At 37.5% G+C, this 21,024-nt stretch overlaps 1 protein-coding gene across 1 annotated transcript in view; it reads left to right on the top strand.

Annotated features, from left to right (window-relative positions):
* Window positions 1-3,363: 3,363 nt before the first annotated feature.
* Window positions 3,364-21,024, top strand: part of ugcg (UDP-glucose ceramide glucosyltransferase) — a 30,301-nt gene continuing 12,640 nt past the window's right edge. Inside the window, exons 1-2 of the mRNA XM_051909371.1 lie at window positions 3,364-3,584; window positions 11,590-11,731. Of these exons, the coding sequence (XP_051765331.1) occupies window positions 3,487-3,584; window positions 11,590-11,731 (240 nt within the window). The 5' untranslated portion in view covers window positions 3,364-3,486. The remainder of the gene's footprint in view (window positions 3,585-11,589; window positions 11,732-21,024) is intronic.

Here is a 21,024-nt window from a genome sequence, read left to right as displayed (position 1 = left end):
GTCTGATTGCGGCTGCGTCCAATGTGATACCTTTTGGCCTGCTGTACATGAGACCTTTGCAGTTGTGGCTCAAGACCAAGGGGTTTTCACCCGAGGGGCAACCCGTTCCGCATGATCAAGGCTATGTGCAAGTGTCTTCATACCTTGGTGATGTGGAAGAAGCCTTGGTTCTTGTCCCAAGGTCCTGTCTGGGGGCATCTTGTCATCGCAGAACGCTTACGACAGATGCTTCCCTCAAGGGCTGGGGAGCGATCCTAGAGGGCCTCTCAACGCAAGGTTGGTGGAGGGGTCATCATCTATCCTGGCACATAAATTGCTTGGAGATGATGGCTGTCTTTCTAGCTCTGAAACACTTCCTTCCAGATATCAGGGGCCATCATGTGCTTGTCTAGACAGACAACACATCGGTGGTCTCCTACATAAACCATCAGGGGGGCCTGTGTTTGTGCCCACTTTACAAACTGGCACACCAGATCCTCCGGTGGCCTCAGGGAAAGCTACTCTTGCTGAGAGCAGTGTACATCCCTAGGCATCTAAATCATGGAGCAGACATCCTGTTGAGGCAGGGGCTGAGGGCCAGGGAATGGAGAATCCACCCTGAGGTGGTGGAGTTAATCTGGAGGGAGTTCGGCCAGGCACCTATTTGCTTCTCAAGAAACAACCCACTGTCCGCTCTGGTTCTCCCTCACACATCCAGCCCCATTAGGGTTGGATGCCATGGTGCAGACATGCCCGAGGCTGCATCTGTTTGCTTTCCCCCTGATCGCTCTGCTCCTGGGAGTTCTAGAGAGAGTTCATCAGGACAGCATCAGTTTACTCTTAGTAGTTCTAGCCAGCCCGAGTGTGGTTCTCAGACCTAATGTCTCTGTGGATGAATTCTGATCAGTTGTTAATCTGTTTTGGGTCACCTAGAAAAGGTTATCCAGCGATCAAGCAGATAATAAGTAAGTGGATAGCCAAGGCTATTTCTCTTGCTTATGGGGCGTGCAGTCAGCCTTCACTTATGGCTGTCAGAGCACACTCTACCAGAGCACACTCTACCAGAGCACACTCTATGAGAAGTATGGCAGCTACAAAAGCCTTATTGCCAGGAGTATCCCTACAAAAAGTATGTGATGCGGTGGGCTGGTCCTCTCTGCACACGTTTGTGAGGTTTTACAACCTAGACCTGGACTCCACACCAGGGTTCCAGGCGCTCATGTCTTAGTTGTGCTCACCATGATTCACGCTAGACAGGCACTTGTCAGTACAGCGGCATGGGTATTATCATTGCCATAGCATTCCTACTTCCAACACCGTGCGAGTTCCCTCGAAATGGAACATCTCAGGTTACAACTGTAACCATGGTTCCTTGATAAAGGAATGAGATGCTGCGTTGCCCTGTGATTGACTTTCTTCGGCCAATCAGCAGCTGACAATTTTTGGTCCATGTGCGCTAAATAGCTTCCTGGTCATGACGTCACATGCTATGGGCTGATGTCCCGCCATGCCATTGGACTGATTTTACATGTGCAACATAACATCGCTACTTCAGACACAACATCTCGTTCCCTTCTCAGGGAACCATGGTTACAGTCATAACCATGAGAAGGTTTTGTTAAGACGCAGTGCGAAACCTGTCCACTAGATGACATCCAGGCTCCATTGGTGACCATATAAGGACTCTTCCATTTCCATATATGGTTTGAGTGATCTGGACCATATATTTCCATAATTTTCTAGGGCTGGGACAATACATCGAATCTCGATTCGTGATACGAAGAATCTGGAGCGATTCTGATATTTTCCGATGTTTCGCGATTCTCTCTCGAATCGTTTCTAAGCTTGGTTTTTAAATAGCAGATGGCACTACTATACGTGCTTTAGAAACACTCATACAATGCCTGCTTCCAGTTCCTTTACACACACCACATAACCTAAAATAATCATTCATAAAGTTCGAAAAGGTTGAAGCGAATTACAAATCTCGCATCATAAAAGCATTCTGAGCCGAGGTGCAAGTATATTTAACCACTTACATGACTCAGCCGAACACAAGAGCGCTGTCCAGCAGTCTTCTTCATGAGCGTTTGAGAGTGTGCGGTTAAAAACTAGCCTAGACCGCCATCTGCTGTTAAATCTAAACTCAGAATCGATTAGAGAGAGAAAATATCAGGATTGATCCAGATTCATTGTATCGATCGAGAATCGATGTATCGTCCCAGCCCTATAATTTTCATACAATTTATGAAGTATACTATTCAGAAGTAGTATGGCAGTTTGGCCGTATCTGATATGAATTCAACCTCTAACGAACACATAAAATACATGTGGAAAGAACACGGATGTACGTTAGCCTATTGCTTGGCACCGCATCACAAATGGATAATCTATTGGTTTTTTTTTTTTTTTTTTTTTTTTTAATTTAATATTTAAAATATTTTAGTGTTTTAGTGTTTGTATTTTTAGTATTTTAATATTTTAATGAAGGTCTGAACACACCTTATGAGTCTGAAAATATTCTTGTTGCAAATTAATAAATTACTCTTCCTCTGTAATTTGTATTGAATCCAAATATGAAAAATAGATATTTTAAGCTTTCAAATGATAGCTTGTCACTATTACTTTAGGTTTAGACTAAGATATAATTGTTTTAAATATATGGCAAACGACCCACTGTACTGTTTGGCGCAATCACGCGGACTCCACCTTCAGACCCCATTAGCGACTGTTGTTTTTTTCTCCGAAAGCGCCAAGCGACTTTTTGGACAAACCTCAGTAACTTTCCAAATGTCGACTCGGCCTACTGTCCTGCGAACGCGAGGTCTTGCTTTCCCCCTGCAGTCACACCTCTCTCTAAGTCTACTCTGTTCAGTGAGCGTCTTTAAGCTGATACACAGGTTTTACCCTGTTAAGTTTATACAAAAGTTTAGAGCTGACATTGAGCTAACATGCTCTTTCTGTCTGAACTCTGATGAAACAGTAGTACATCTTTTGGTCATGTCCCTACGCTCAGAAGCTTTAGAATGATATTGGTGTTTTTTTGTTTGTTTGTTTGTTTTCAAGCGTTTTTGCCAGGCGTCTGTGATCGCAGTATCTGCTAATAAGAAAACTATAAGGACTGTTAGAATTTGCTCTGCTTTTCTTCATGTGATCATTTTTATGTGATATAATGGCCCTCTTATATAGCCAATTATTTTGTTTTTTTTTAATCTTTTTATCTTGTTTTATTTGTTGTTGTTGTTGTTTATTTTATTAGTGTTATTGTATATATTATGTGCTGTATGCTTATGTTTCCGTATGTTCCCGTTCTCAGTAATTAAAAAAAAAACAAAAAAAACCCGGCACCACTGCACCCATTTGCCTGCGTCATCATGCTCCACCCACCTCTGCTATGCGCTGATTCCCTGCAGACCCGCCCGCTCAACTCAGTCATCTGAATGTGTGAAAGCTTTCAGCATAAGGGCCGAACACTGAGGTGTCAGCGCATCCGGACACAGGACAGCCATGGCCCTGCTCGATCTAGCCTTGCAAGGGTTCTCCATCTTCGGATTTCTATTGTTTATCGTCCTATGGCTCATGCACCTCGTGTCCATCATCTACGTGTAAGTAAATGCGGCATCATTGATTTGAAAGAGACCATGAAACGCGACGCTCAGAACGCTTCCGTTATATTCAACGACGCTGATCGCGAGCTTGCAGTGTAGACAGATTTAGTTGATTGTAACGGGAGCGTTGTAGTCTGACGCGGCGCGCTGCGGATGGGTGTAGTATGTGTCTGGCTAACAGGATCACGGGTTTCTTCTTCAGCGTCTCGCTGTTTCCGCGTGAAAACATATTTATATATATCAAAATATTAATATTGCTAATATAGCTGGTGGGGGAAGAACTCATATTAATAATATGTCAATCATACACACATTAGCCTCTGGCTTGTCCTTCAATAATCTCGTTTCTTATCGCTAGCGATGATCGTTAGCATAGCTACTGCGCACTGTCCGTGTTATTTTATTAGTTTGCGAAGTCTAATTGGTTTTAAATCACTTGTGGGCTTCATTTCTCAAGGGTCTTTTATTAATTCTCAGTGGTGGGAGTCAGAGCTACTTCAGTTAGCCTCACCAGACAACCGGCTTTCATGGTTTAAATTGAATATATTTACATATTATATGGTTTTGTTTAGGCAGGTCATGTTTTGAAAGCATATCGCTCACAGACGCTTCTGATTCCCATTGTTAAAATACTCAGTTTCCTGTAAAGTTAACCAGTTAACCAATGTTCATTATTCATAACGTATTTTCTCCTAATAATTTTGTATCTCATCGACATATAGATCTACCCATCCTCTATATATATATGTATATGTGTGTGTATGTATGTGTGTGTGTGTGTGTGTGTGTATATATGTATGTATGTATGTATTTATATATGTGTGTGTGTGTGTGTGTATATATATATATATATATATATATATAACCTGTCAGACAATCAGATACTTTTGACAATGTATTTTTTTTATGAATGCTTGAAAAAAAAAGACACCCACACACATATTTCAAATTCAAATAATTTCAGTCAAGTGTGTCTGATCTTCTGACTGGTAGTGTATATCATATGATACTTAATGAACTGTAATGAACTGAACTTTGGTGATGGTAACTAAGGAACTTTAGGTTGGGAGTTTCCTCCACCTGCAACAATGTGTCATGTGAGTTGGCTTTTGCCTCTACCAACTAGACTTTGTGTGAAAAAAAACATTGACTTTATCTGATCCGTGTCAGACTGATTATAGAGGCTCTTCTAGGTCGTGTTTCTTACAGGATTTTTTTTGACATTTGCAAACTCCCAAATGATGTGTTCATATTCACCCGCCAATGCAAAATGGCCAGGGTTTGGGAGAAGGTCATCACGGGTCATACGACTCATTCAAACGAGTCTCGAGACGTCAGCTCTCTTTGTTTGTGTCATGAAATGCTTATGAAATACTGTAATATGTTTCAGGAAGGCTTTGTGCCAGTTTGACTGCTCTGCTAATGAGATTTTGTGTTGCTGTTCATTTTTACCTAACAAGCTCAGTGGTTTTGAGGTCTATGTCAATTTTTAGTACCAACAGGTTACCACATGCAGTACCATATGCAGGTTTATAAGACATTATGCACTCATAAATGAGTGTTTTCAGTAAAGCTTTGGAATGAAGAGCACTTTTGAAATTGCAGATATTTTAATTGGATATATCCGCTTTTTAAATGGATTCTGGCCCAAAAGATGATCGTGGTGTGTTTTTTTTTTTTTTTTTTTTTTTTTAAATGGGGGTCTGTTATTTCTTTGCATCATTATGGTCTGCCTTTGACCACATAATGCCACACAGCTGGTCATGAGTCCACATGAGTCATTCATGAGGTCATTCACATTGATCTGTTGTGAGACTAGAATGAAAGGACTGAATTCCATGATCAGGTTGTACCCTGGGTTCAACTGCTTTCTTTGTAATTGAAAGTAGTTCACTTTTTTCCACTCAGACCCTGATCGGTACTACTACTATTTCCGATACTGCTTATTGATCTGGTAGTTTAATCTGGTAGTTTTTTGATCTGGTAGTTTTTTTTTTGTTTGTTTTTTTAATGAACCGCTTGAAGCGTTGAGCATTGTAGCCACAACATCATATCTGTTGAGCGTATGAACACAATGGCCTTTTAGAGGTGCTAGTCAGTAAGTTAGTCAGAATCTGCTTGACACCGCTGAAAACACACAAGGTTTTGTTTTGTGCAACGCCAGATCCTTTCATTACAACCGACAAAGTGTAAACACAATGTAAATAAGAGATTTTTTTAAGTACTTGATTTAAGTTTTTGAATTGAATTTCAATTGACCATTCACAAAGACCCGCCTCCTTTAGTTACTGTTGTTATGTCCGACAAGCCATGCCGATCGCTCACCACACATTATGTTCTCACGCAGTGAAAAATACATTGTGGAGCAAAGAGGACACTGACAACGCGTCGACAGACAAGAGCGGGTTACTTTTGATATGAAACAAAGTCTCAAATTTCAAATGTTGTCATTTTTAAAGAAATTTAAACAATAAATACCATTTTGTGGCTCTTTAATGTGTTGTGACAGATGCTGTAGCGCCTTAGTTCAAGCGGCTCGTGAACCGATCATCTCTTCCTACTAGTTCATTTATAGCATCAAATAAACATGAATGAACATCATAAGGAATGTTGTTTCAATCGCAGAAAGACGTCAGCACACACCATTTTTTTTTTAAGTTCAAGTCCACCTAAGCTAATCTGCTAACTCCCCTGACTGCTTTGTTGGACAAAATGGCGGATTCGGCGTTATGATTGGTTAGATCGCCTGTCAATGAAACTCCTGGCGAAGGGTCAATTGGTACCGAGAATTGCAAAATTTTACTGGTATTGGTACAGGCTACTGAAACTTTCGTACTGTGACAAGCCTACTCTAAAGATTTATATTTTTGTAAGTTTTTGTAAAGTAAAAGGTAACTAAATGTGATGTTTAATAAATTATTACATATTGATTAAAGTAGAAAATGTTTCACCCGACTTTAGATGAACTTTAGATGAGTTTTAATGTAAAGTAAGCAAGCCAAATAGGTCGAATTTTACATTTGTTTTAAATGTCAAGAACGGAGTTGATTGAACATGGCTTTGAGTATAAAGATGTTGGACCAATGTCGGAGATTAGCATTGTTTCAATGCCGTGAAAGACCTTGATTACGTGATGATTATATGCCATTGCTATCTGGGAAGGCTGCAAACATAAATACCTGATGTAGATGGGGCAACCAGAGGTGAACTAGCTAGGCAGTCAAAAACATTTCTCTGTCTGCACAGAGAGATGTTTAGACAGATTGTGTATGTTGCCTCTTTTGCAAGTAAAAGTCTTGTTGCAACTGTGGCGAAGAGATTTGTCTGCATCCGACTCTGAAGTGTAACCACGCTTTTGACATTTCACTCTCTCTGCCTTCGTCACTAATTAAGCGGTGGCTTTTGTGTTGAATGTGATAGATACAGACTCCACACCAGAGAGCTCTTTCTTCTAGATTGCGAATAGCAAACATGTATCATCGATGAATGTCTTAATATGATCACAAATTAGAAACGGTAGGTGAGATAGTCACCATGAAATTGTATGTTAGCTCTGCAAATTAGCACTCCAGTCACGTCATGTTTATTTATATAGCACTTTATTCAATAGATTGCTTAAAAGCAAGCAGCTTTACAGTATCTAACATGAAAAACAGTGTGAGTGCCTCATTTCATCAGAAGCACAACTTCATTTTGTACTATAAAGTGGCTATCCAGTGTGTTCATGTTTTTTTTTGTTCAAAATGACATCACATCAGTTTGTTCTTCGATTTCGTTTGAAGTAAGGCCCTGACCTTTATTGCAGCCTACCTTTAATGCCGACTTTAATTTCTCCAGTACCAAATGCAAAACCAATAACATTGGTGCTTTCATAATTAAGCCCTGTGTCCCATACCGGGTTTCAGTACCCATCCGTAATGATGATCTCTTTTCGTAAGTGCTCAGTAGTCTCTTAGTATTTTCCTTTATATAATTGGATTTAAAGATATTTTAATGCATCAGATTTACATTTAAAATCACAAGGAATGTATTTGCAACCCTTTTGTTTTTTTTGAATGTGCACATGGAACGTTAAATTGAATGGGGTGCATTTTAATCAAAGAGAAAAGTTGTAACACCTTAATGTTCTATTATATTGTTTATCTGGTTGGGCAATTCTTCAACGGTTAGGGTGAAGAAATACAGGTTCAATGATGTAATTGAGAGTGTCTTTGAGAACTGAGATGACACCTAGTTTCAGTAGTCAGGTGTGGGGATCGTGTGAGGCTCGTCCTGTGGGGACCTCGCCCAAGTGGAATCCTCATTCATGTGGTACTTCTCATGTGGAATGTGACATTTGACCCAGTGTGATAGGATCTATTTAGTAAAATCTTCTTTATGTAATCTTTTCCTCTTTGCATAAAGTGGGAAAGTTGTGCATGTCATGTGCACATAGGATTGCCACAAAGAGAAAGTTCTGTTAGCTTCCTAGCCAAGGTCTTACCAGATTTTAACTTATCTGTTCAAGACAAACCAGCCCACGGCCTAGTATCTATGAATCTCTTTTGAATTAAAGGTGCGGTGAAATTTTGGATGAAATTATCTGTCAGTAGTGTAGTCGTGTATGAAGCACAGAAGTCAAACCAAGCAGCTTTCTGTTGGTCAACATGGCAATTCAGTTGTGAAATCTGCGTGAGGAAATCTTTCACCCTAACACAAAATGTCTAGGTTTTACCCACAATAATTTAGCAAAATGTGGTGTAAATAGTAAATTCAGGCCACTTAAAGTTTAAAAAAACCCTTTTGACGTCTCAATGACAAGAATTTTTAATGCTTGTAGTTTAGATTTGTGCCAATATTTCAGTATTTTCACTTTTTCTTTTTTATGTATACAAAATGAATTTTTTTTCCATTACACATACATTTTTCTTTACAAAAAGGTTAGAACACAAATAACTGATTTGGTTTTAAGTTCAATAATAACTGATATAGCTATAATGTAACTCCATGGCAGTTACATATAAATTTTAATATAATTTATTTTTATTAAATTATTATAGATTATTATTTAGCTTTATTTATTTATAGCTTATTATTTATTTATTATATTAGCTCTGTGCCTCCTCGAGTGACACAAGTTGTCGTTCATAACTGTGGCACAAACGACACAGGTTCAGTTTAATACTAAGAGGTTTGTTCAAATGTAAGTAGAAGCAATAGTAAAGGTTATGTATGGCTTAGAAAACACCATTTATAAAACTGAAATGAATAAGTATGGCATATTTCTAGAGCACTTCTGAATGATGATAGTTGTTGCATCTCGCTTTAACTAGCATACCATCTTTTATTACGCCGTACTTCAGAAATGTGCCTCCCACATACAAATCTCATTCTTTGTATAAAGGAAATAATGTTTTATTTTTAAAGGTGCATTTCAGCCTTTGGGGCATGCGTGTACCATGAGTAATCAAAGGAAATGAATTCCCATTGGTTCATTAAAATTTAGCCATTGTTAATTTAGACATGTGGTCTTTTTACTGAATGTTTGGAGCAGTGGGCTGTGTTGTATTCCCATTCCACTAATGGTCTGAGGCAGTGAGATGAGGCCGTGTTGCCCCCCATATTTAATAGAGCGTAAGAGAGGCCGACACCTCCAGAAGAGCTGGGAAGAGCCTGGGAAGAGCTGCTCTCAGAGCTTTTAGAAATCCCCTTACTGATTCCCTCGTGTGCGGAGCTGAGTAAACGCATTACACATGCATGAATAAGAGGCCTTTCCTTTACTGATGTATATCATATGATTTTGTAGGTCATCAAGGAAGGGCGATGGAAATCGGTAATCTGATGGAATTCTAGGGAGAAGAGGGTGGGATGGGATCAGGAAATGATGCGAATGACAATATTATTTTAATCATTAAAGATAAAAATAATATTGTCATTATATTTTTATCGAAATGTTATATTTGTTTTGAGGTATGTTTAATTGTCAAGCTGTTTTTTCATTATCTCTGAAAATTTGTGTACGATTGTCTCCTTGGTGGCAGTCGCACAGAACTGGTCATAAAAGAGCCGTGATCCTCCGCTTATTCACCATGGTAAAATTAATGAATAATGAATTCTGCACACAAAACAAATAACGGTCAATACGAAAGAAAAGCCTAGTAGGTTTTCAATGGCTAAATAATGTAAATAATTCCAAAACAATGATTTCGGGCATATTTATTCATAATAGTGTTTAAAGGATAACATTTCAGTGCCAAAATATTGGTAATTCTCATCTTACACTCATTGTTTTGATTAGAATATGTCATATTCGGTCAGGCAGTCGCATGAAGTCTAACCAGAGCTGGTCTTATTATTGGGAGATATGAGGGTCTGTGGCTCTACCATTGGAGAAAGCATAACGGCTAACTTGGATCACGTTTGCCTTGATAATCAACTGATAACTGATTAAGAAGAAAATTGTGAATGGCTGTAACGAATATCGGTTAAACCGATTATCGATCTCTATATATATCTTTGTATAATACAACTTTATACTTCTAGTCAAAAATTTATCGAGACAACTAGGATGTCCACTTCAGATAATCAGTTAGTCATGATGCAGATTAATCAGCCTGGCCGATATATATATATATATATATATATTACGCTCTAATAGAAAAAAAAATGATGGTGGTTTATCTCCCATTTTATTTTCTTTGTTCCTATCGCTCAGTCCTTCCATTACATGGAGCTTGACATGTTGTTTGACATTCACAAGAAAGTGCCAACAGCTCTTCCAACAGTGATGTTTTGGCAGTCAAGATAGGCAAACTTATCTCTTAGAAGCAAACATGCTCAGACAGCTAAATCTTTCTTCCAGCTTTTAATGGCTGCGGCAGTCTTGAAAGCTTCTCCGCTCGTTCTGTGGAGTGCTGGCAAGTGTGTCAGGAAAGACTCCAGACACTTCAGACAGGAACCGACATGAAGGGCACAAGTGGAGTTCCAGAGAAGCAGAGGGTACCGGGATGGCTATTCAAATTGCCCAAGATTGAAACACCTCTATAAACACTGGCACGGTTAACTCAACATTACCTGAGCATTGTTCCATCAAAGCAAGACCAGAACATGAATGCTTTGTGTGATTTTACATCCTGAAACGGTGCCAGAGAGGGGCTCATAAAGTCACATCAAAGTATGTGAAGCTGACAGATTTCTTGTTCCGTAAAAGTGAAACTGCTGTAACTTTGGAAACTAAACCAGTTGGATCAGCTGCCTTGTTGTGGTACATAATGAACTATCAGCTGCCAGTCAAACTGCAAACAAAACAGTAGATCGCTGTTTGAAACAATACAAAGTCCTACTACATGCATATGTGCATGTGCTGCAGCCTTCATTTGGTTATTTGCAAACGACTATTTGCAACCTGTCCTGTAGGCGAGTAACAAGTATTTGGCTCAATGTGTGATCTCGTTCTTGTAGTTTAATACTCTTTGAAATTTCATGATTGCATCACAGCCAACTAGTGTTGTCAAAATTTCCCTCTAGCATTTTGAGCGGATTCTTAAACACCTCTGATTGGCCATTGTGTTCACGCACTCAACAGATATGTCTGTGATTGGCTACAATGATCAACTCTTCAAAAACATATTGTAATTAGACATCTTTGACGCTCTTCACCTAGCACTTACACAGATACACACGGGAGTGTTTAAAAGCAGGCGTCTCTCAGTGGATCCCTGATATATCCGCTGATAGACGGATCCGCTTATAATAGATGCCTGCTTTCAGTCTCTTTATTTAAAAGTCTCTCGTAATTGTTGATAGTCACAAATGTATTGACCAGTTGCTTTACCACTTGGAAAAAAAAATCCTAGAATAAATGCTTAGAAGTATTTACTACTGCTGAAGTAGGCCACAGAAATCCTAGAAATCTTCCGCCTGAAATTCATCTGAGACAAAGAAAGGAGCATAAGATCCTTGATGGATTTATGAAATGCACACAATGTAATTATTAAAAGCTGACATGTTTCTTTCTTTTCAGCCGTCTGCATCTCAACAAGAAGACCCCAGACAAGGTGCCGTACAGCAAACTGGCTGGTGTCTCGCTGCTGAAGCCCCTCAAGGGTGTGGACCCCAATCTAATAAACAATCTTGAGACGTTTTTTGAGCTGGACTATCCCAAGGTACCATCCTCTAAGCTCTTTGACCCTGATGTTGTTTACACTGCTGTTTCGAGTTGCTGACAGTCAAGTTCAAGTTATTATTATATCTGTTTGCTATTATGTGTTTGAAACAACTTTAACTCTTTCCCCGTGTGGTTTTATACAAATTTTCACACAACTTTCATGGCCCCAAGAATATTTTGTTGTGTGAATATCTGAACATGCAGTATATCAAAAGAAAGAGAGTGGCTGCTTTTAGCTTCATGCATTTGAATGTGGGTAAGTTTCATTAAAACAAAGCAACATTGTAAACAAAATGCTGAGAAAATCGCATTTTTGTCAAAGACTACGTCCAGATGGTATTCAGAATGATGATCAAAACATAGATGAGTAGATCAAGTTCATTAACACCCCCAAAGCTTCACAGTCCTGTACCTCTTCCTGGGTTTGACATTTCATTTGGTAACGTTAGGCAGTTTATATGCTATTTATTGTTTGATGATCGCGCTATTTAAATGTGCATAAGCAATGCTTATATCACTTGTTTCTGCTTCTTTTTCGCCTGTGTTTTGATCCGATTCCAAATTGAATAGCATTTTGAAAACAAAAAGTCTATGAAAGAATGGATGATCTTACCTTTTAAAGTTTAAATATTTAAATTAAGTAAATGTCTCATACTTCAGTTTGTTTATGAGGTAGTTCATGCTTGTGTTAACGATGTGAAAGATGAACACTTAATGATGTTACTAGATGACTATACTTCACTGTTTATATTTGTACTATATCTGTTTTTGAGAAGCCAGTTTTCACACCACCATTCTTGTGCACATCCTGTGAAAACCACTGAAAACCTTTTGTCAGGTTGTGTGCATAGTGACCTTTTAAGGAATGCTGCAAAAGCTTCCTGCCGCATTATGTTTAACAGTACTTACTAATACTTTCCTTTTCTTGTGGTCACAGTCAGAAAGTGTTGCTGGTATGTTTTAAAACATGAAAAAGCTTGAATCGTACCAAGAAACCTACATAAAAAGTTGATAATATGAAGTTGAAACACTACTCAAAACTACAACCTGAATTCCGGAAATGTTGGGACATTTTTTTTAAATTTGAATAAAATGAAAACTAAAAGACTTTCAAATCACATGAGCCAATATTTTATTCACAAAAGAACATAGATAACATAAATGTTTAAACTGAGAAATGTTACACTTATCCACTAAATGAACTCATTTCAAATTTGATGCCTGCTACAGATCTCAAAAAAGTTGGCACAGGGGCAACAAATGGCTGAAAAAGCAAGACATTTTGAAAAGATTCAGCTGGGAGAACAACTAGCAACTAATTAAGTTAATTGATATCAGGTCTGTAACATGATTAGCTATAAAAGGGATGTCTTAGAGAGGCAGAGTCTCTCAGAAGTAAAGATGGGCAGAGGCTCTCCAATCTGTGAAAGAGTGTGTAAAAAGATTGTGGAATACTTTAAAAACAATGTTCCTCAATGTCAAATTGCAAAAGCTTTGCAAATCTCATCATCTACAGTGCAAAACATCATCAAAAGATTCAGAGAAACTAGAAAAATCTCTGTGCATAAGGGACAAGGCTGAAGACCTTTTATTGGATGCCTGTGCTCTTCTGACCCTCAGACCACTGCATCACTCATCGGCATGATTGTCAATGACATTACTAAATGGGCCCAGGAATACTTCCAGAAACCACTGTCGGTAAACACAATCCACCGTGCCATCTGCAGATGCCAACTAAAGCTCTATCATGCAAAAAGAAAGCCATATGTGAACATGATCCAGAAGCGCTGTCGTGTCCTGTGGGCCAAGGCTCATTTAAAATGGACTGTTTCAAAGTGGAAAAGTGTTCTATGGTCAGACGAGTCCAAATTTGACATTCTTGTTGGAAATCACGGATGCCGTGTCCTCCGGGCTAAAGATGAGTGAGACCTTCCAGCGTGTTATCAGCATTCAGTTCAAAAGCCAGCATCTCTGATGGTATGCGGGTGCATAAGTGCATACGGTATGGGCAGCTTGCATGTTTTGGAAGGCACTATGAATGCTGAAAGGTGTATATAAAGGTTTTAGAGCAACAAATGCTCCCCTCCAGATGACGTCTATTTCAGGGAAGGCCTTGTGTATTTCAGCAGGACAATGCAAAACTACATACTGCAGCTATTACAACAGCATGGCTTTGTCGTAGAAGAGTCCGGGTGCTGAATTGGTCTGCTTGCAGTCCACGTCTTTCACCTATAGAGAAAAATACGTCAAAGACGACCTCTTCAGCAGCTGGAAACCTATATCAGGCAAAAATGGCACCAAATTTCAACACCAAAACTCCAGAAACTCATAACCTTGATGCCCAGACGTCTTCACACTGTTTTGAAAAGAAGAGATGCTACACCATGGTAAACATGCCCCCATTATATATTTTGAGACCTGTAGCTGGCATCAAATTTGAAATGAGCTCATTTTTGTGCTTAAAATTGTAAAATTTCTCAGTCTAAACATTTGTTATCTATGTTCTATTGTGAATAAAATATTGGCTTATGTGATTTGAAAGTCTTTTAGTTTTCATTTTATTCAAATTTAAAAGTCGTCCCAACAGTTCCGGAATTCGGAATGTAAATTCCCACAACTACCACTGCTTTGCATTTATCTAGATAAATTTTGTTCTCAGTTTACAGGATATTCCTATTTTACATTCTTAAGGCACTGGAGAGCAGAATTATCAGATTTTTGAATAGATGTTTGTTTGTTTGTTTGTTTGTTTGTTTGTTTGTTTGTTTTTTGTTTTTGGGCAAATTTATCTATCTGAAGCCCATCCCAAAAATCACTTCAGTCTCTGAGCGTTTTCAGAGGTAAAACTATACCTTGATGAATCTCACAAAACATGTCCAGGTCACATTTTACCCAATAGTTATGCAAAAATAAGACATTGTATTTTGCATAAAGAAACTAAAGCCTACTTATAGCATTTTGGCAGTAAAAAGAAAATGCTGTGAAAACTGTAATATTGTGAAATATTATTACAATTTAAAATATAATTTCTTTTTGAATATATTGTAAAATATCATTTATTCCTTCTAATATACTGATTTAATGCTCAAGAAACATTTAGCATTATTATCAACCGTTGTGCTGCTTAATATTTTTATGAAAACCATGTACTGTAAAAAATTTTTAAAGCAAAATATAGCATTACTTTTTTGCGTGAAATATGATCCGGATATGTCCTTGTCAAGTTTCATGAGGTTCACCCATCTAGGAAGTTCAGTAAGGTTTTGCTAAAGGAGGTGGCTGTGTGCTTCAGTAATGAAGAGGTTACCGTAGACATGATGGAAACGTGCAGGGTGCGTCCCCTGGTAATACATATCTTTGTTGCTGAGCACTGCCACCATCTAATTACAGTGTTTCTATTTTGTATCCTGACTTGAGCACAAAGCTTTGGATAAATCACTGATGCTTTTCTAATGAGGAGCTTTTCCAGGTGGGGCGGCTCTGAGAAATAACTGATTTCCCATTGGATGATCGTGCTTGATTGTAAGCCATCTGTCAGTGCTCCTAAATTAAAAATGAAATAGATCTGGTGTATAATATGCAATGCAATGACCTACCCTGACCAGAAACTCCAGTCTCCTCAATCTCTTTTGATGAGAGCAGGATTTGATATAGTTACAAACTTGATTATTAGTGATGCCATTACAACTGCACTGCATTTGTTGTATGAACCTGAATCTAATCTGAATTCTTCTGACAGTCCAATATAACAGCGAATGTCAGCTTTTTCAGTGGCCTTGGTTCTGGAAATGTTTTATATATTTTATAAAAAGAGAGAAATTAGTTGCATCTTTAGTTTAAAAAAAAATAGACCTTTTATTGTATAGTAAAAATGCAGCATACATTAAAAACAGTACTACAAATACTACCATAAATCTTTGCACTTGGATTTTTGGGTCAGTTTTGGGGCCTTTTTAACATGTTTTTATATCAGTCTCTACTTTATCCCATATATTTATCCCATTTAACATTAGGTTGTTTGCTATGCAGATAGATAACTTAAGCTAACACTGCCTAGATGGCCTGCTCTAGCCTACAAAATCTCAACATGACCCTGCTTTCTCATTTCCATTTTACATGTCACTTCTTTGATTGGTGGATTACAATTTGGGATTATGGATAGTGTAGTACTTTACTGGTAATTTGACAATTAAACAATAAAAAAAGAAAAACTTTTTTGTTTGCCACCTCAAGTAAAACACCTCTTTCAAATAAATTTTAAACAACATTTGACACCTATAAATGTAGTCATTCATTTCTCAATCAATCAATCTCGGCATTAACCTTTTTATTTTAATGTTAAGAGATTAACACTTTCCCTGCCATTGACTGAATTTTCCGTCATTTATGAGATGATGCTTCCCCGCCATTGACGGAATTTTCCGTGCTTTGACTATTATTTGGTAGTGGCCGCTATTACGCAACATCTGAGTACTGGATCTCCGGATCAAAACACAGGAAAAAAGGATCAGAAACAAGCGATTAAAAGCATTGCTTTTGCACATTGTAGTCTCACTATTTTCTCAACTTTTTGTTCAAAATGTTATTTGTTTGTTTAAAAGCAGAGGTCCTTTTTCTTTCTTTTGATATATTGCATGTTCAGATATTCATACAACAAAATAATCTGGGGGCCATGAAATTTTTGTGAAAATTATCAAAAATGCTGGTGGTGGCTGACAACTTTTTTTTTAAAAACGCTGGCGGAAAAGAGAGTTAAAGGCAGAAACCTATATGAGAATTCATTCTCTTGATAACTACAGAACAATAGACTTTATTAATGGCTATATTTCCATCCACCTATTTTATGCGCATTTTGGGATATCGCAAAAAAAAAAAAAAATACACTGGATGGAAATGCTGAGATGCACATAAATTCTAAAAATGTGCATAAAAAACATTTGTGCTCCAATTTAGGCAGATAAATTTGTCCAATAAGAAGACACGTGCATAAACTACGATGGAAACGCATTTACGAATAAATCCCTGTAAGCACAACAAAAAGCTCATTTGACTCTGTCTCAGCAGTGGATGTGATTGGATAACTGGACTAACCAGCGAACCAGTCGCATCGCACAGCATCTCAAATGCTGGTTTGATCATTCTGAAATGCCTGAACATACATAGCTATTGAGTCATGTGTGAATAAAGGTCGATACTTTCTTTAATTCGTTCTACCGATCAAAGTTTAATGCAGACTCTAGTGTTGATGGAGGTGGATAAACCTTCACTGCTCTCCCTGTGCTCCACTCGAGGGATTTGGGGAGCAACGTGTATGAACAGACATGACGGGGTACATTATTTCTGCAGTGATGCATTCAGACGTGCAGCTCTGCAGATGGGATATTCTGCTCTACTTCCCATCACACAGCTGTTTGAGCAGCCCAGATGTTGATTCCTCCTTCTGCTGCTGCTCCTTGCTGAATTGGAGAAATGCTTCCCCTGTTTAGCAGCATTACTTGTGATATTATTATTATTATTTTTTTTTTTTTTCCTTCTTCATGTAAACAGGAGGTGAAAGAAGATCTAGTCATCTAAATGTTCAAGACATCTAGAAAATTTCCCTTTTAAATAATTTCCTCTTAATCACATTCCAAAACAAGCTATTTCCCTGTTCACACTGCACGTGAAACTACTACTGACGCCACACAATCACAACCAATCAGATGTTTTTGATTCAATAGTTAGTTTCAGTCTGTTCATCTGATTGGACAAGCAATGTTCTGTTGACTTATTCCTTATCTGTGTTCATGTTGTTCCAGACAGTCTCTAGAATTCTCAGAGACATGCAACGATTGATCCTGCTTGACTTTCCTTATTGTAGCAAATGTAGATATGGAAGCATAATAATTCTGTACCATTTTCATGTGGTATCACATAATGTCGGATATTTGCGCATGCTGATTTCTCCTATTTTAGATTATGGCAGAAGCGACTTGAATCTTTAAAAACAAATGATTTCATAACACTGTTAAATGTAACCTTAAGCAAATGAATATCTATTTTTCATACTGGAAACATAATGTTATCTTGTACTGTACATTATAATGTTATGTAGCATTTTAAACAATTGATTTTAGTTTTTAGTGTTTTATTTAGTTATACAAAATAAGATCGATCAGTATTAAAGTTTACCATTAAAAGTCAGCTGTGCTGGCATTGAGTATTTTTTGAAGTAGGTTTCAGGATAATATTGGTGCATCTACTTGTAGCACTTTATTTTATAGTCTTGTTCCCCATGTACATACTACGTACTACTTATAGTGTAAAGTGAAATATCTCTTCTAGACCACACAAGCCAATACTGCATCAACATTACTGGATGAGTCCATATACAGACAGGTTTCCCCAGTTCTTTAATTCAGGCCTAATCAAATCAAAACAAGTGCAAATGCATCTTTAATTCCTCTTCAGAGACATTAAATAGCTTCCCTCTTTTTAGCAGATGGCATGAAGCTCTTGCTTTATGCATTTACAAGAGGAATTTAAATTTTCAGCCAATTCTAGCTTTAAAAAAAAAAAAGCTTCATGTCCAATTGAATCGTTCCAAAACTCTCAAATTTAAGTGCATTAGGAAGGAAAAATTAAAAATAATGAATTGCCTTCAACAGACATGCCAGTAAGTCTCTTCCTTTCCAGCATGTTTGTTCCTGACTTAATTCCTGGGTATAGCAGACATTCCAAAGAACTACAATTTACATATTTATTTTTGACCCTTCTGTGGATGATGGATGTTTATCTTTTGTTAACCAGCCTAGCAAGATTTGTGATTGAACACTAAGCATCATAGCCATTAAAATGTAATATTCAGGACACATTTTTTAGCATTCTAATTTGGTCCCTAAGATTGTATCTGTCAGAACATGTCAGCTGTCTCTAAGGCAGTTGTTCATGCACTCGTTCTTATCTTTTACTGTACATCAAGCACCGCCATCACTCCGTCTTACCACTGTATGACCATGTTTAGGCATAACTAATGACTTTTCTTTATTATTATTTTTTTTTTCCCCCACCAAGATAACTTAATTTATTTTGTGCATTAAAAATCCCTTCATCTACCAGGAAATGTCTAGAAACATTTCAGTTAAAATGAAAAAAATTATTTTTGTTTGAATATTCGTTCAGTCTATCTTTCTCATTTAATCTTAGTTTTTTGCAATAATTTGGCATGTAAGGTAGGAAAAGATTATTAATAATGATTTATTGCAATTTTGCGATTCCCAGGCTTCATCCTCCGTCTCATACACCACTGAAAGATATTTATGACCTGTGTACATATGTTCAGGAAAATTAACTATAATAATGAGTATTCTAAATAACTTAGTATGCTAAATTTATAACAAAAAAAAAAAGGAAGTGGAAGAAATGCAGCTACAAAGTGGTCCATGCTATGTTTTGGCAATGATTTATTGGATTTGACCACTATTTGCATTTCCAACGCATGACAAGCAAACTATAGAGAAGATATATGAACTTTGATGCACTTCTGTTATGTGCAAAGTGGTTTTCTGAAACTTGTGCAAGTCGCTATGGATATTTTCACATTTGAGTCCTTCAAATCTTTGCTTGCAAAGCCGGCTTTTTCAAGTTCTAGCTGAGCACGTTAACATGATTATTACGCATTATATCTTGAGGGAACTTATCATGATGGAGCCCATTACTTCGGAGAGTGTTATTTGTGCTGTTGGACATTGTTTTATTAAGTGATGTGAGGAAACGCAGAACAACTGCTGAAAGATGGGGGCTTATGCCCACACGCTGGCCCGCATGCAAAATGACTATGACTAAAGTTTAAACTTCTGAATTCCGTATGAATGTCAAGGGCTATGTTGGTCAGACCTTTTGTGGGCTTAATGCAAAATGCCATGGTGTTTTGTAGGGCTGGGCATTGACGATTCATTTTCAATACAAATATGCAATATAGTGCACATATTTATCAAAATGCTCCTTTCTAGAGTTCATTTTTCTAGCTGATTAACGAATTTTGAATGGCTTTTCTTAGGTAAATGTAACATTATGTGTGACAAATTGTTTGCAAGCTGTTTTATTGACATTTTTCGGAGGTTGAAACAGTGGTTGAGTGATTACATGAGACATGATACAGATTTCGGTAAGCTGTACTGTATCTTTCAACATACTTTCTGATGTTCATTCATGTTTATTTCATGCTGTAACAAGTAGTAAAGGGGAAGAGATGGTCCTTTTACTTGCTTTCCGTGCTGCCACTTCGCATGATCTGAGACAGTAACAGCGATGTCATGCCACATTAAAGGGTTAGTTCACCCAAAAATGAAAATTATGTCATTAATTACTCACCCTCATGTCGTTCCACACCCGTAAGACCTTCGTTCATCTTCGGAACTGCAACCAAAACATACCTCACAGAGCTACCAAGAGAGCTCCAATAAAACAGAGTATTTATTCAGTCATATCATACAAATTATTTTTTCAGCAAACAAAATTGATTGGATAAACAAATGAGTAAATTATCATAAGGCCCTTTGTCATATAAGTACATTTTCTGGTTCATCAACATAACAATCACCAACATCCCATAATAGTTATGTCCACCTGACGTGTGTAAATAATTTTTAATTGGAACACCTTATCTAACTCCCTAACTTCTTCTCGGTCTAACTGACCTTGACTACAGAAACTGTAGATTAGCTTTACAACATCAAAGAAATATTGTTTTGTATGTCTTTCCATCTATCTCAGTCTTTACCAAATGTATGACAGAAAAGTTACCCAATACTTATACATGTTTACTTTTTATTTTTATGTCTATCTCCGTGCTCATCAATCAAAATCTATCCCTTACATGTATGGCATAACCTCTTTTGGGCAGCGACCTGCTTGAAACCTTCGGTTCATCCCCTTACATTCTTAGACAGTTAGCACTTTTTTTTTTTTTTGAAAACTCCCTCTGTCAGAAACAACATATCATCTTAAAAACAATAAAGGATAGGAAATCTGTTTTCAACACATGCAATGGTTACACACATATATCTATATGTCAACAAACAAATTACATTTTCTCATGATTTAAAGGTTATGCAAAAATCATGTAAGGAAATCTATGTAACTCATGTAAGATTAACAAAATGAATCATGTATAAGCAACAACATTGATTGAAGAAAGAATATTTCTCTTGCAGAACACAAATTAAAATATTTTTGATGAAATCTGAGAGCTCTCTGACTCCTCAATAGACAACAGTTTAATTACCACTGTCAAGGTCCAGAAAGGTACTA

This window comes from Ctenopharyngodon idella, chromosome 10, assembly GCF_019924925.1.
Source record: "Ctenopharyngodon idella isolate HZGC_01 chromosome 10, HZGC01, whole genome shotgun sequence".
Lineage (NCBI taxonomy): Eukaryota > Metazoa > Chordata > Actinopteri > Cypriniformes > Xenocyprididae > Ctenopharyngodon > Ctenopharyngodon idella.
This window is presented reverse-complemented; position numbering and strand designations above follow the sequence as displayed.